Source organism: Balearica regulorum, chromosome 6 (genome assembly GCF_011004875.1).
Source record: "Balearica regulorum gibbericeps isolate bBalReg1 chromosome 6, bBalReg1.pri, whole genome shotgun sequence".
In the NCBI taxonomy this organism is placed as follows: Eukaryota; Metazoa; Chordata; class Aves; order Gruiformes; family Gruidae; genus Balearica; species Balearica regulorum.
In genome coordinates, this window is record NC_046189.1 from 43057447 (window position 1) to 43072598 (window position 15152).

Genomic DNA, 15152 nt, shown 5'->3' on the forward strand with positions numbered 1-15152 from the left:
AAAATGCTCTTTCATGTCTGAGCATTGACTGTGCTCAGCTTTTCTAATGCTGAAGCTTGACAGCTTAGATGCCAACCTAATGGAAGGGGTGGTCAGGAGGAAGTTGAGGACCACATCTCCCTCCCGCTGCCTCCATAGTTTACATATTTATTTTTAACAGAACTAGGAGTATTCTGTTCTGTTGAACTGTTCTTAGCAGAGCAATAGTAGAAAAATGCAGTCTTGTTCTGTGGATGCTTGTGTCCTGTGGCAGTAGCGGGTGAGTTCCACATCCTGGAGGCAAATGGTTTTGTTGGCCAGTATTTAGAATACTAGGGTGTGTTTATTCAGTTTGGTTAGTGAGCTCTGAGAAATGATTGAAAGTGTCTATAATTCCTTGTACAGTAGCTTGTGTGGCCTATCTTCAACAGTTTGTTGTATGGAGCTCGAATCAGACTTTGAGCAGTAGCTTGGTTGGGGTTTTTTGTCATCTAATACAGAGTTTGGCAGTGTGGCAGCTGCTGTTTGACTTAGTCCTCAGCTGGCTCCTAATGAAATCAGTGTTAATTAGCCTTCCGTTTGGGGGTTCTTGGAGGTAATCTTATTGTGTTGTCAGTAGAAAAAACTTCATCCCTACTTCTGCAAGGTAAATCTTGGGTGTAGAGTATCTTTTTACTACACTGTTACTCTGACCTCTCTTTTGCACTGCAGTGAAGCCCTCCAGGACTGGAGCTGAGAGAGGCAGAGAGGTACTTGCAGACCGCCAAAAGCCACAGGGTGCATTGCTGAACCCCACTTTACCTTACTGAAAAGGTGGACAAACTGCAAGTAGGAGAGAGCTCTTTCAGGGACCATCAATCAAAGTAAAGTATTTAAGCCTCATTCCATGTAGTGTAAGGTGTGAAAGAATAGTTTCCATTCACTATAATCTATGAGCGAAGGTGACTTTTGTAATGTGGCAAGGTGTGCAACTACTGTGTAATACAATTACATGATTTACATTCAGAAAAAAACCTCTTATTAATAATTTAATTTTAAAGGAATGCTTCTGTGCTGTATTTGACTTGTATATAAGACTTGTTTCATCAGATTATTAAATATTGGTGTTCATCTATTTTTAAATAGTATTGAACAGTTTAAGTAAACTTCAGGGAATGTAGAATATCAGTTTGAAAAATAATACAATTGCTCAATAGAATCCTTTTCTATCATTAACAAAAGCTAACTGTAGTTGAAAACATCACTGATATCCCTTGATGACATAGCATAGATTTCAGAGTATCATGTTTATAGAAAATGTTTCCAGATTTTAATAACACACAAACATTCTGTGCAGCACTTGTATTTCCCATGTCTTCCTCTGAGCATTATGTTCCAAAAGCCTTTTACAAAGGCTGAGGTTTAGTACCTTTGACCAAGAAATGTAACAAGCTGAAATCAGGAAAGGTGAAATAGCACATCTCTACCCTCAGCCAGTTTGAAATAATAAATTTTAAGGTTTTGGATACAGAAGTCAGAACATACCATAGCGTAGGATTTGAAGGTTTGCAGCTGGAAAGGTTAGGATACGGTATTTTCCAATATACCTTGTTTATAGATTAAATTGAAGACTGACTTTATAGGCACTGATTTTGCTAGATTGTGGCAACATAAGGACACTCAAAAATTTTAATTGCAGGAGGAATAAAATCCAGAAATGCTTAAACATGTTCTTCCTTTTGTAACAGGTGACAAGTCAATATTTGCATGAACCACTGATTTAAAGAACCATTACATTCCCACTTTAATCTTCTAATAGTTTATTCCACTAAGGAAGAGTCAAAACAAGAAACATGATTGTGATGAAACAGTGATTGTTTCAGAATTAATCCACACCCATTTTTTTAACACCAAGAATGCTTTTCTTTTTATTTTGAAATTTCAGGAGCTCCAATTTCAAAGACTTACCAGAGAACTGGAAGTGGAAAGGCAAATTGTGGCTAATCAGCTAGAAAGATGTAGGCTTGGAGCAGAATCACCAAGTATCGCCAGCACAAGGTACAAGTCCTGATGACTTTACTTTCATATGTCCCATAAATTAAAGGGCTTCTTAGTGATGCTTATGTCCTACATACATATATTTTCACTGATAGCTGTTCACCTTCCATTAATATCTGAACTATAAAAAACCCTGCAGATTTGCTGTAAAGAGTTATGGGACAGTTTAAAGAGGCCTCTCTAATAACTGATTACGTATTCAATAGAGTGTATGTAAAACTTTAATTTCTCTTTAAATATGTCAAATTTTACTTTTAAGATTCAGCCAAAGTACAGTAGACTTATACATATTTGTATCAACGTAACAGTGCTAGTTAAATGCAGTAATGGGGTTTTTTTGTTGTTTTGGTTGGGTTTTTTCCTGTATTAACTTACGTAGTTTCATCCAGGTTTTCTGAAATACTTTCTGTTGTTACATTTGTTTTCAGGGAACATCTTGCTATAAGTGTATTGTTAGCATATTTAAACAGTGTGAAACATACCTAATATATTTCACATACAATGACAATAACTATACCAAAGCATTTTGTTAATATTTGAGCTGTAACTAATATTCTGATTATTTATTTTATTCTACTTCTTTAGCAAACTTCTAAACTCTGAATGTCTTTGGGCACTCATTCATCTCAAGCATATCAAATGATTGGTCGCTTTTGAATCTGAAAGTCTTGGAAACAATGCATTCTCTTATGAAACATTCATACCTGCATTTCAGGTTACAGCAAACTTCATGTTGGCATGTACATAGAGAGTGTGCTCTGAACATTATTATTTTTTGCCTTAAATGCTATTTGTTTCTATATTCTGTCAGCAGTAAACTTGAGTATCATTCTGAAGTGTTTCCTCCTGTGGCCATAATAAATATTTCTGCAAGTTAAATGGAAATATTTTCCTACAAAAACTTAAGAAACAGGAGATGGTTATTTAAAAATAAATTTAAAAAATCCAGTGTACCAGCTACCATAGTTGTTTCTATACATCAAACTACTTGACCCGAGTTGTCATTTGACAGTATTGTTACTACCATGAGAACTTTTGTTTAAGAAACTTTGAAATATTCAAAAATATTCCTTGGACAAGATGACTATTTTATACCCTTCATACTTGCCTATCTTCCCTCTAGATCCAAAATTTCTCCAGCTGTTACTCATATTTTGTTTTGAAAGCTAATAAAGTTAATTGCTATGGAAGAATAAGTAAAAAGCTTCAGTTATTTTATGCCTCCAACCACTTTTCATTCAGTCTTGAATGTCCATTTTCATTGAATTTGCCTGAGTAATACAAAGGAAGAGGTTCTTCTACATCCCAACTCCAGAGAATTTCACATGCAAAGAATACCAGAGTTAGCTTATCCCACAAATAATACTGTGTAGATTTTGAAATAATGTACAATTACCAGTATCTACACAATAAGTTAGAACCTATACTTCTATCAAATACTATCATTTACCAAGATGGAAAACATAATTTATAGCATCATGGAGTAATTTCTTCTTGTGGTTACTTCCTTATGGCTAAATGATATTTATTTGTATTTAAAAAAAAAAAAAGATTATAAAAGTTCAGGGGGAGAAAATACTAGCACATCAATTGATTTGTAGTATACTTTGGTACAAGTACATTTGTGAATCTAGATAAAATCTTCAAGTGCTTGTTTTCTGGGCCATAAATTTTCCATAGTTATTAATAAAATATTCTACACATTTAAAATAAAAGCCTAATTATAGTCTTTGTTCTTACAGACACTTCTGTATTCTGACCACTGTTCTTATTTTTCTAAATTTTCTTATCTCAGCTGAGTCTGGTCCTGTATAGATGAGAATGCTATACTACATTACTTTTTTACTGAGGGACATGGGATTAAAACTTGACTTAGACAATATGTTCTGAGGTCTGTGTGTCCTTGGTTAATGCTTTACTTACTCTTTAATGTGGATATCCCTTTTAAGAGATGTGTGAGAAGCTGAAAAAAATAATATCCATATTTGAATTAGATGCTTTCATTTCTTCACAACCAGTTGTTTCCAGTGTAGTTAGAAGAGTTGTTGAAAGAATGAAGGTAAAACAATCTCTTGGAGCAGTATCACAGCAGACACAAATATAGCAGCAAAATTTATAGCCATAAAAAGGTACTTGTGTTTCCCTGAACTAGGTGATGTAAATGTTTTGCTAAGACAAGAAATTAAATAAACACAAAGAGGGCATGGAGAGAAGACTTGGAAACTGAATGCTGTGTTGAGAGATGGGTCATGAAGAGCTAACAGCCTGCTCCCAGAAACACAAAGAAATTAAGTATTTAGAGAGCAAGATGATCTTTCTCCTAGCCAGATGTAAGAATTGTCTGAGAGATTCCTGTATATAAAAAAACCCACACAAAACCAAAACAATGACTAAAACTAGAAAAGCAAGCAAAACTAAAGCAGAAGATGTGTATGCCTTTTTATCTTTTGTTCAAGTTTTCTGTCCCTGAGGAAATCAACAATGCTTTGTTTCAAAGATAGTGCTTTAATATGGTTAAAACCTTTGGGAGCATTTCATTTCAGAGGTCCAGCTGAAGGTTTTTTTGAAGTTGGTGGTCGTAGCAGTGCCTCTGACTTACCCACTTCTAAAGTGGATTCCTGCAAGCCAGCATTTGCCTGGAGGTGGTGCTGCTTTGCAAAAGAGATACTGACAGGAAGTCGCAGGTACACCTGTCTTGGTAGTTGCAGCTTGGGCTTCGAGCTGTTGTGGGTGTCAGTCAAGTCATCACTGAGCCAGCTCATCACGCAGTTGCACAAGTCGTAGTAGCAGCTGGCAAGGGAATGGGGAAATGCAACATCACTACCTCAAAACAGCTTCAACTTCCTTGCAGCTAGTACGTGGAGCTTCTCAGCTAGTCTTCATGGCCGTGAGCCCAAACACTAGCATGGTATGAAGTGCGGGCCATGCAGGTGTACACCTGGATAAATCCATCTGGATTTATCTGTCTGGAGGTAGGCACTGGTGATCAGACTGTCACCTACTTGAGCGTGCCTGAGAAGGACTCCCATTTCAGAAGCATGGTTCATCCTGTTACTGCTAGTCCTTAAGAAATGTGTGTATTCCTTTGTACTCATGAACAAAGCAAAACAAACAGAAGGTACATGTAGTTTCGGTTTATTAGTCTGTTATCCACCTCTATTACAAGTATATTGTAAATGCAAGTAACTCATGGGAGTAGTTGGCTGTTTTGCTTTCTTAAGAGGAGTGTGAAAGGTGAGAACGAGCAGATCTGCAGGTCCTAAGCAGTTGTAGTGTAATGGGTGGAGGAGGAAGCGCTAAGTCAGCTGCAGGCCTGAATTCCAATACAGCTTTATTTTTGTGTACCTGTAGCTTACTTGCCTATTAAAATTATTTCTTCTCATAATTATTTTTATAAATGGATATTGTGCTCAGCACTTCTGAGATCTTTCGTGGCATCCTGTACACTTTCAGACCTCTTAAGAGCCTAAAATGATACATGATTAGTGTTACATGCAAGTATTAAATATTTTTATCCACATTATACGCTACAAGATGGGAGAAGATAGCCTGGGAAAAACAATGCAAGCTTTCAGTTGTATCTTCTTTCTTTTGTTTCATGCTAAAACATGCACAGGTTTCTGTGAAGAAGCCACTGGGCTGTTCAGCCTCCCATACAAACAGATACGGCACTGCAGCTGACTTTCATCTCGGTGGTGGCGTATGTGCTGACGCGCGTAGATGGCAGTAGGTACCGAGGGTCAGTAGTTGGGCTCGCTTTATCACACATATTGCCTAACCTCTCAGGTGAGAGTTGGCTGTATGACTCGCACAGCTGACTAATTCTTTTTGTGAGTTATCTATTGTGTGTAACTCATGAAAACTGTGTGGTGCTGTGAACCAAAAGGCTCATACTTAGTAATTTAATTGTAAAATACTGCACTTGTAATAGCAGCTTGTCACAAGCACTTTAACAACAGAAAAGTATATAAGTGGCACACTAGACTTCATCAGCATGCAAGTCCTTTTGGCAGTACAGTAAATAATCAAAAAAATGTTAATGCTTCGAGTACTGAATGGTCAGTTTGTGTAATAATGTGCCTATATGAAGTCTTCTATGTTTTGTAAAAGTAAATTTATTGCATAGCTACTAGGATGGGGTTTTTTCTCTGCTTTACATAGCAGATATTCTTCTTTTCCCAATGCCAGCTGAAATACAATGTGCACTTTCTGTAGTAGTAGAAAATATTCCAAAGTGATTTAGTAAAATATTGCACTCAGTGATTGAACACTGTAAACTTTGTGAGATGACCATGTATTGCATTTCATGGTCACACATTTTTTTTCTCATGAAATGGGAGAATGCTTATTAAGGGTGTAAACAGAGCAAGTAGTTTTATTTGAAAGCCTGCTCGCCATCACGTTAAGCTCTGTAACTTTTGTTCCACTTGAGGAGCAGTAACATGCGAGACACTTCCAAACCGTGTGCCGCCCCCACGCTCGGGCATTCCACAGCATGCAGCAGCAAGTTTATCCCGACAAGATTGTTCACAATGTAATTATCCTTACAGAAACTAATTTCATTTTGTTTGTATGATGTATCAAATATCTCAGCACTTCCAAAAGGTGTATTTGAAATTGCTTGCATGTATTGCAATACGTGTCATCCCCAAACTTTCATGGCAAATTATAAGTTCTGTAAAAATTACCTTTAGAAATCAGTATGTGCTTTCGGAGCAGGAATAGGGAAGGAATCACAGTAATTTAAACTATTTATTTATACTAATATTACACTTACTGAAATTTGAAAACAAATCAATTGAAGGGCTACATTTAATTTAAAAGTGAGAAAGAAAAGATATACTTAATTTTCATTGCAGAGCTTCAGCGTAAAATAAAAGCAGAGCTAAAATGTATTTGACAGAATGTAGCTAAGTAGTGAATAATTTTAAATCAAGGATCTTCTAGTTGATCATCAGAGAGCTGTTGGAAGAGTATTTTGGGCACAGATAGTCCATTTATCCCAACAGTTCAGAGGAAACGATGATTAATTCCATCATTAGTAGCTAGCTACTTGCCATGTTAGATAGAATAAGCGGTTGTCAAGTCACCTAACAGTTGCTGATGCTAAACATTTGGAGGAAGTACCCATCTCTGCAGAATGAAGGAATCTCCCTTTGTTAGAAATCGGTCCATGCTGTGATTGTTTTAGGTGTTACAGTTCTTACTTAGTGTGTTATAAATCGTCTTTAATCTAGCTGTAGAGTTTCTAGTCTCTAGATTACAAATAATTACACATAAAGAATTGGGGTTTATTTTATTATGTTTTATAATAATTTTATAGTGATATCTTGTGACCTTAGTTTCAGAACTTGTGAATGGACTGTGTTAGGTTTGTTCTCCTATTTTTAAAACAGTCTCATCAAGTGTATCTTCCTCTGTCTACTATTTGATTGAACTTTGAAATGTCCTTACTTTAGAATTGTCTTAGGAAATGAATTTATTTTTTCTTATCCTTCATTTCTGCTAATTCCAGGGGGGGGGGGGGGAGAGAAGGAAAAACAAGAATGGAACCATTAGTCTATAACTTCAGCAAATTTTCAGGATTTTTTCATGTTTTCTTCACAGCCTGGTTCGGATTTGCTTTTCTGACTGTAGCTACATGTTAGACAGGAGTTTCCATTGATGTGTTTCCTTCTGGTTTGTACAGTTTCTTACTTGCTTACTTCAGGTCTCGAGGCAGTCCTGGGAATGTAAATACAGTACGAATCATGCTTATAGGTATTTTCATTAGTGGTTAAGGTGGACATACAGCCTTTGATGTGCATGGAGTATGTGTTGTGTATGTTCTAGATTGCAGTTCTACCAAATGACTGCAGGAAACGTTAGAGGGTCCCCTACTCTAATTTTTAGATCCTAAAGACTTGCTCTGTTTCCAGTCAATCCATCATTTAATAAGGCTAATTAAGATGTTTTACTTTGTGAGTGGGTGATCAAAAGCACTTACCTTGAGAAAGAGAAGACATCATTCCAAGTCTGTGATGCTGAACGCTATGTCTTTCCTTTGGCACTTCAGCTGCGGCACTCGGGCAGCATCAACTGCTCTTTTCAAATTACAGGGTGTGCTGTCATTTGTCTTGAGTCCACAGAAGTTTAGAAATGCTTATTTTTTGCATCTCTGAATGAAAAATGACTGAAACTTGCAAAGTTTCTTGTTATAGCTCCAGTATTTATATTTCTGTTTACCCAGACTGTAAGCCTTTCTGAAATTCTGTCAAAGCTTTTGAATGCCAGTAGAATTGAGGAATTTTGGGGGGTTTTCAATGCAATTTGCTCATGTTCAAATATGAAAAAAAAATTGTAGCTTACCGATGAGTTGCTCTGGTGATAAATTGAAGAGTGATGGTTTAATATTGACTTCAGCTGCACATGTAAATACTTATTATCTTACCCAATAGTAGACTGGGCTACAAAATAGGATTGTTATTTTTACTGTGAATGTACATCTACCACAGACTACAGATTGAGATGTAATAAGTGACAGTGTGTCAGCTGAATTATGGTAACTGCTCACACGAGTGCTCGTGCAAGATGACCTAAAGTCTCTAGTGGATAGTTGTGACGGATCAGGCGGTACACGTTAACCTGTCACCCTCTGCAAATGCCTGAAGTACTGAAGGGGCAGCGAGTGTCATGATAGTTACTGTGGTGCATCCCTGAAGGACTGTTAATTCTTTCCAAAGATAGTCAGACATGCCAGAGACCTGCAGTTTGAATTACTATTTTGTGGTACAGGTAGGAAGACAGTGGTGGTGGGCAGAGTGCTGTTACTACTGTCACAGTGCTGACTGTGCACGGTGTCAGACAGCATGGGACGGCTCAAACAGCATGGGATGGCATGGTGTTGAACAGCATGGGACAGCACAGACAGCATGGCACGGCATGGTGTCGGACAGCATAGGTTCTGCTGTCCATAGGGCTGGTGTTTCCTGTGCCCAGCTGATCTGCATGGCTGCCTGCTGTGGGGGCTTGGGAGTCTCAACTGCTTGTCAGTGTTGGGTTTCAAACTGAAATAGCATCCTTCAGTATGGGTGACCACGTTTGGGTGTAGTATTGCAGATACAGGTTTCTAAATTCATACCCAGAGCACTAATGCTTGCCTGTGTCAGCTGAAAACATCTAGCGAGTGGTGGGACTGTTTGCCGCTTGATTTTTGTATGTGGGACTTAAGATGGCTTTGGTACTTTGTACAGTGTCTAGCAGAGTGGGTACAGGAATTAGGCATATTAGTGAAGGCAAGAAGATAGCTATCAGAAAAGCTGAAAATTACCTCATTTAGTGAAAATATTTGTGAAAACATCTGCTAACGTGTGTCAACAAGAAAAACAAAAATATGAAATCTCATTATACTGATTTTGATGGTTGCCAGTTGCTTGTAATGTGTATTACAAGTTTATGGAGTTTAATATGTGCCATTTTATTAGAAAAATCTCCCTATACCAAGAATTTACTGTAATACAAAGCTTTAAGCTTCACACTGCATATAATTGTAAATTTGTTTTTGATGTAGATATATAAAATGGAAGATAAAGGGCAAGTAATACATTCAGTCTTACGGGCACTTAAGTTTTGGCTGGCAGCTCTGCCTAAGCAGCGAGCATGAATCCCTCTGAATAAACCATTTGCTACTGGGTGCCTGACAGAACAGAGGTATTCCCATGATGAAAGCTTAGCCAAGCAGTAAACTAAAATACTAAAGGAATATGTGTGAAGTACATACATTTTCAACAGAATTATATATTTAGCTTTTTACAGCTTTTTGCCATTTTAGAAATATTTAATAAATAATACTTAATTTCTTCCGCTGTTGCCTTTTTTTGATGACAGCAGCGGTATATTCAAGCAGTTAAGATAGGCAGTGGAAATCACTACTTTTCTCGGAAGCAGCACTGTTTAAATCAGAAATACATTTAATCTTATGGAATACTTCCTAAGATAATAGGCTTAAACTGTTTGATGTCATCTATAATACCTGCAAAAGATGTATGTAGCACCAAGAATTTAAGTTAATTATCCAGTCTAGAAACTGAAGATCATGCATTTACATATTTTTTTTTTAAAATAGTATACTGCTTAAGACATCTTAACAAAAATTAGAAATCTGTGTTTTTCTTAAATTTTCATATTGTTTCTGTGGCCTTGCCATCCCATATACAGGTACTGTTGAGACCTGGCCATGACTTCGACCGGCCAGTTCTGCCTTCAAAGTGTGGCCAGGTCCTCCAGCTATCATGGCCATTTGATTGGGACAAATGTTGACCTTTTCTAGCTTGGAAAGCCAAAGCTGGAAAGTGCTTATCTGAGAGTTATTGCTTGAAGAATGTGACACGGTACTAGTGATACTTAGTATGTTTTGTCTCTAAATGACTTCATACGAAACTTTTTCCATTTATCAGATTTATATTTTTTCCTAGATTGACAGCTAGTTCGATTTTGTCTCTTAAGACATTGATTTTTATAATAAAATGTAAGATGGCAAAGAAAAGGTGTGACATTAAGAAGGGGAGAAAACTAAACAGACACACACCAAACAAATCCAGATACTTAGGAAATAGAAGTGAGAAATAAAAATGCAAAGGATAAAAAAAAAAAAGTGAATAGATTGATTTCAGCAGAGTTTGTATACATACTCTGTCTTCAGTTACCAATATTTGTGTTACTGGCAAAAAAATTAGTGTTTTGGTGTATGTATTTTAAATGCACTTAATGTAGAGTTAGTTATGTTTTTATTTAACTTATTCTTTGTGCTTTTGTGAAACAGATTGAGAAGAAAGAGAAAATTCTTTTCACATACACGATCGTATGTCTGATATTTAATCTATGTTTTCCCTCCATAGCATTTAAAAATAGCTGCTATACTGTAATAATATTTATCTCTAACTTCTTTAATTGAAAACTATATACATCAAACCAAACTGTTCTGAAAGAAAAATATCATTTCTGCATGTCTACCCTACTAACCTAATTCTTTTTCAAGGATAATAGTAGGCTAAAATTAAGTATTTTTAGAAGTGCAGTGCTCTCTTTAGATATATTACATGTTAATATCAGGAAGAGACAGCACAATGACTAGTTAATGACAGCAGCTTCTCATTGGTAGTGCGGTGTTGGACCCCATTGGTTTTTAAACAGTGAAATAAACAGCATTAGATTTACTTCACAAAGCTGAAAGATTTGGTAATTTAAAAACATTTCATCTGGAAGGTGACAAAATTAGAAGATGAAGTCAGTAGGTGGTGGACACTGGACTTTTGAGAAAATAATAACAATCAAGTTAATTTCTTAACCAGTTTAATTGTTCATGAAGTAGCTTTCTACTTATGACCAATGGTCAGAGCAGCGTTCACAAGTCCTGTACATGTAAAGAAAGTTCAGTTAGCCAGATGTGTTGGGCAGAGATACATTTGGGGTTTTTTTATAATCTTGTATAGGTAAGAGTAATGTATTTCTGTATGCTTAGCACTTTTTACCTTTGCTAGCACCACAGAATGATGTCATCTCATTGTAAGGCATTGAGTTTCCAGAAAGTCTAAGGAATAAAGTAGGAGGTGAAGAGTGTAAAACTTGATGTTGAGGTAGCATATGGGCCCAGTGTTCGCAGTATCTATCAAATAGTCTTCGTATATCTTAATTTTAGTGGAGCAAAGTGTTAATGAATAGGCTAACAGTAACTGATTAAAGAACCCATTATATCCAAGTTTACTCGGTGAAGAGTAAAGAGTAATCTGTAGCGAATTCATGTAGATTAACTAACATTCAGAACTCAGCTTTCAATAATTAAAATTCATTCAGTTTCATACAAATTCTTTTGAATTCAATACCAGGTTTTGTACAAATTTCCTCATGAATTTTTAACAATAGAAGTATTTTTAAAGGTTGCATAAAAATAGTTACAAGTTCAGCTTACAAGCAAAAAGCCAGTAAAGTTGCACAGAATTTACTTTGGCATGTAGTTACAATCCCCAAAATATACCAAAGAAACATTCTGGAGTTAATGCACTAGTTAGATTCAATGGTAGTGTGCTAGTAATGAGATAGATTTTTAACTTTTTATTTAAATTGAATGAACTTTAGCCCAAGGCTGAGCAAAAATTGAGGTTTGGTGGTCTTGGCACTGCATACTGCTCTGCATAGCCAGGTGATGGTAGTACAGTTCCTTTGCTGCAGAGTTCCAGGTGAGTCTAGATACTTCTGTTTTTTCACAAAGGTGTCTGGCTTGTGTACCACATTCACTTGGTCTGTTCTTCTGCGGGGAAAGTTGTAATAGCTTAAGAAATAACCATCTGTAGAGTTTATTACCTCCTGTTAGCTGGAGGCTATGACCTTCTTTCCTGAAACACCTTAGCAGGTTCTATCACACAAAATCTGGGTTTGTTTAAATCCCAATTTAACCTATACCACTGAAAGTAGTTGTCCTGGTTTCAGCAGGGATAGAGTTAATGTTCTTCCTAGCAGGTGGTTAGTGCTGTGGTTTGCATTTAGGATGAGAATAATGTTGATAACACACTGATATTTTTCGTTGTTGCCAAGCAGTCAAGGACTTTTCAGCTTCTCCTACCGGCCTGCCAGGGAGGAGGCTGGGGGTGCCCAAGGAGCTGGGGGGGACACAAAGGCAGGACAGCTGACCCACACTGGCCAAAGGGATATTGCATACCATGTGACATCATGCTCCATATAGAACTGGGGGGTGGGCCAGGAAGCAACGGAGCTCAGGAACTAGCTGGGCATCGGTTCTGGGTGGTGAGCAATTGTGCTGTGCATCACTTGGTTTGTATGTTCTATTATTACTGTCTTCCTTTGCTGTCCTGTTAAACTGTTTTTATCTCAACCCACGAGTTTTACTTTTTTTCTTTTTGATTCTCTCCCCCACCCCGCTGGGGCAGGGGAGTGAGCGAACGGCTGTGTGGTGGTTTTAGCTGCCAGCCGGGTTAAACCAGGACAGTAGTTTAAACTAATCCTCCTGACTGCACTCAGGCGAAATGACAGAACTCATATGGTCACAGTAGCTGAGTTTTGGGGAAGGTAACTGCTGGTTGTTGTAGGATAAGTTCTTAAACTATCCTAGTTAAACCCATGGGATGGCATTCAACTGAACTAGTTGCTTATCCTGTTTTGGCATGCAATTGGATTTTGTTTATGTATTTGTTTAGTGTTTCTGACATTGGACTTTTTGTTGTTGGTAGAAAGAAGTAAAATAATACAGATTTAGAAATAGATACATCTTTCTGCAAAATCACAGTTTCATGCTGATACTTAGACATCATAACGTCTAATGGACTTGCCTGTTGTTCCTTTAAATATTTTTTGTTTGGAAAATAGCAGCTTATAATCATTGCAAAAATTATTTAATATTCAAAGTTTGATAGTTCATATGAAGAGCGAGGAAATACATTTTTCCATAAAAATATATAGAGTATCTAATTTTAGTAATACATGGATGAATTTTGCATTTGTCTGCAAAGGTAGCTGTGCATCAGTAGTTATCAACACATGAAATAACGTTGCTTTGTAGAAGAAATAAAATGGTTAAGATAGTTTGATATAAAATAGTTATTGAGAAGTAGGGGTTTACACTGATATTAAACATCTGCTTGATCTTGTGAAATAGTTGTTTCTTAAGGCTTCTCTTTAACTTTGGCAATGTAAATCTGTTATCTCTTTACACTTAGAGGTGTTTTGGTGTGTCAAATGGTTTGACTTATCATATGCGAAGGATTAGAATTCTCTCTGGAAAACTGGAAAATGAAATAACAGTAAAAATTATAAGTCTGTTTCTGTTCATTGTTTTCCAATCTGCATTACACATAGAAGCAAAACGCGCTAGAATTGGGATTCCCAAACTTCCTTCGCCAGACCCTACCATGAGCAGCGAATGCTCCTGTCTCTGAAGTGGTTTGCTTACTGCCAATCATGCACATACGACTGTGCACACTTGCTGTATACTATTTTATCTAGGTCAGTAGGCCTTAAATAGGAAGAGCGTGTCATAAGTCATGCTCTTACCTGTCCTCTTGCAGATGGGTTATGCTGCTTGATAATTTGTCGCACAGTAAGTTACAGGGAACTCCCACTGAATAATCCAAAATTAAAATCAGTAACCAACGGTTTAGTTGTCAGATGCTGCAGAGTGTTATTTACATGGGCTATTGAAACTTTTATCTGCTGGGGTTTTTTGGTACAATTTTGTATGCTTTGGTTAAAAAAAAATAAAAAAATAAATCCGAAGTAGCCATATGGTTAATTTTTGTGATTTTTTTTTTTTTCTTTCTGCAGCTCTACTGAGAAGTCATTTCCTTGGAGATCATCAGGTATTATCGTTTATGTGTACATTTTGCTTTAAGCCCAACCCTCTTTATTTTCTTGGCGTTTGTTGCTTGTTTTGAAGTGAACTGAACATTAGTAGCAATGCTATGTATCTTTTCTAAAGTATAACATTAATACTCTCTTTCTCACACATGAAGAGATTTGTGTGTTCCTCTGTTACTGTAAAAGCTTGTTTTGGCTTAGAGGTAGTTGCAAGTACACTTTTCTCGTACCTTTTTGTGCTTTTGCATTTTTGTGTGAGATGTGACCATCAACAAAAGTCTTGTGTAGCGGGTCTCCTTTGCAATTAATTAAAAAATACTTTTGAGTCTTCCCCTTGGCAGGTAAGGATCATGAAAAAATACTATATGGTTTAAGCTTGAAAACTGATTTTCTTTTCACTTTTTTTTGTTACTTAACTGAGAAAATCTCCAGTTAGTGAAGGTTTTTCTGAGAGTGCTTTTTCTATTTTGGTATCTCAGGATAGCTTGAATTTCCTTTCCAAAACAAGAAGTGTTTGTCTTGTAGTACTTCTGAGTATATACTCCTGAGTATATTAGGTGGAATGGATACGCCTGTATAGTAAAAGTGATGTTCAAGTGTCTGTTGAAATAATCCAATCTGTCCTTCGCACATCAGAGCATTTAACTAGTTAAGATTTTGCATCAGTTAAAATATTTAATATTGAAGAGTCAATCTTTTGAACAGCTGTTGTCTCTTTAGAGTGATGAAGTGTACGTGCAGAAGTCAACACGTCAAAACCACACAGCAGGACCAGAAATGGGACCTTGACT

The 15152-nt window shown here is 36.7% G+C and overlaps 1 protein-coding gene across 8 annotated transcripts in view; it reads left to right on the forward strand.

Annotated features, from left to right (window-relative positions):
- PKP4 (plakophilin 4) overlaps window positions 1–15152 on the forward strand; it is a 100493-nt gene that overhangs the window by 40510 nt on the left and 44831 nt on the right. For 6 of the 8 annotated variants that reach the window (XM_075757409.1, XM_075757407.1, XM_075757411.1 and 3 more), the window contains exons 3-4: window positions 1904–2016; window positions 14329–14363. In XM_075757409.1, the coding sequence (XP_075613524.1) occupies window positions 1904–2016; window positions 14329–14363 (148 nt within the window). The remainder of the gene's footprint in view (window positions 1–1903; window positions 2017–14328; window positions 14364–15152) is intronic. The other 2 variants (XM_075757414.1, XM_075757413.1) reach the window with 1 other exon arrangement.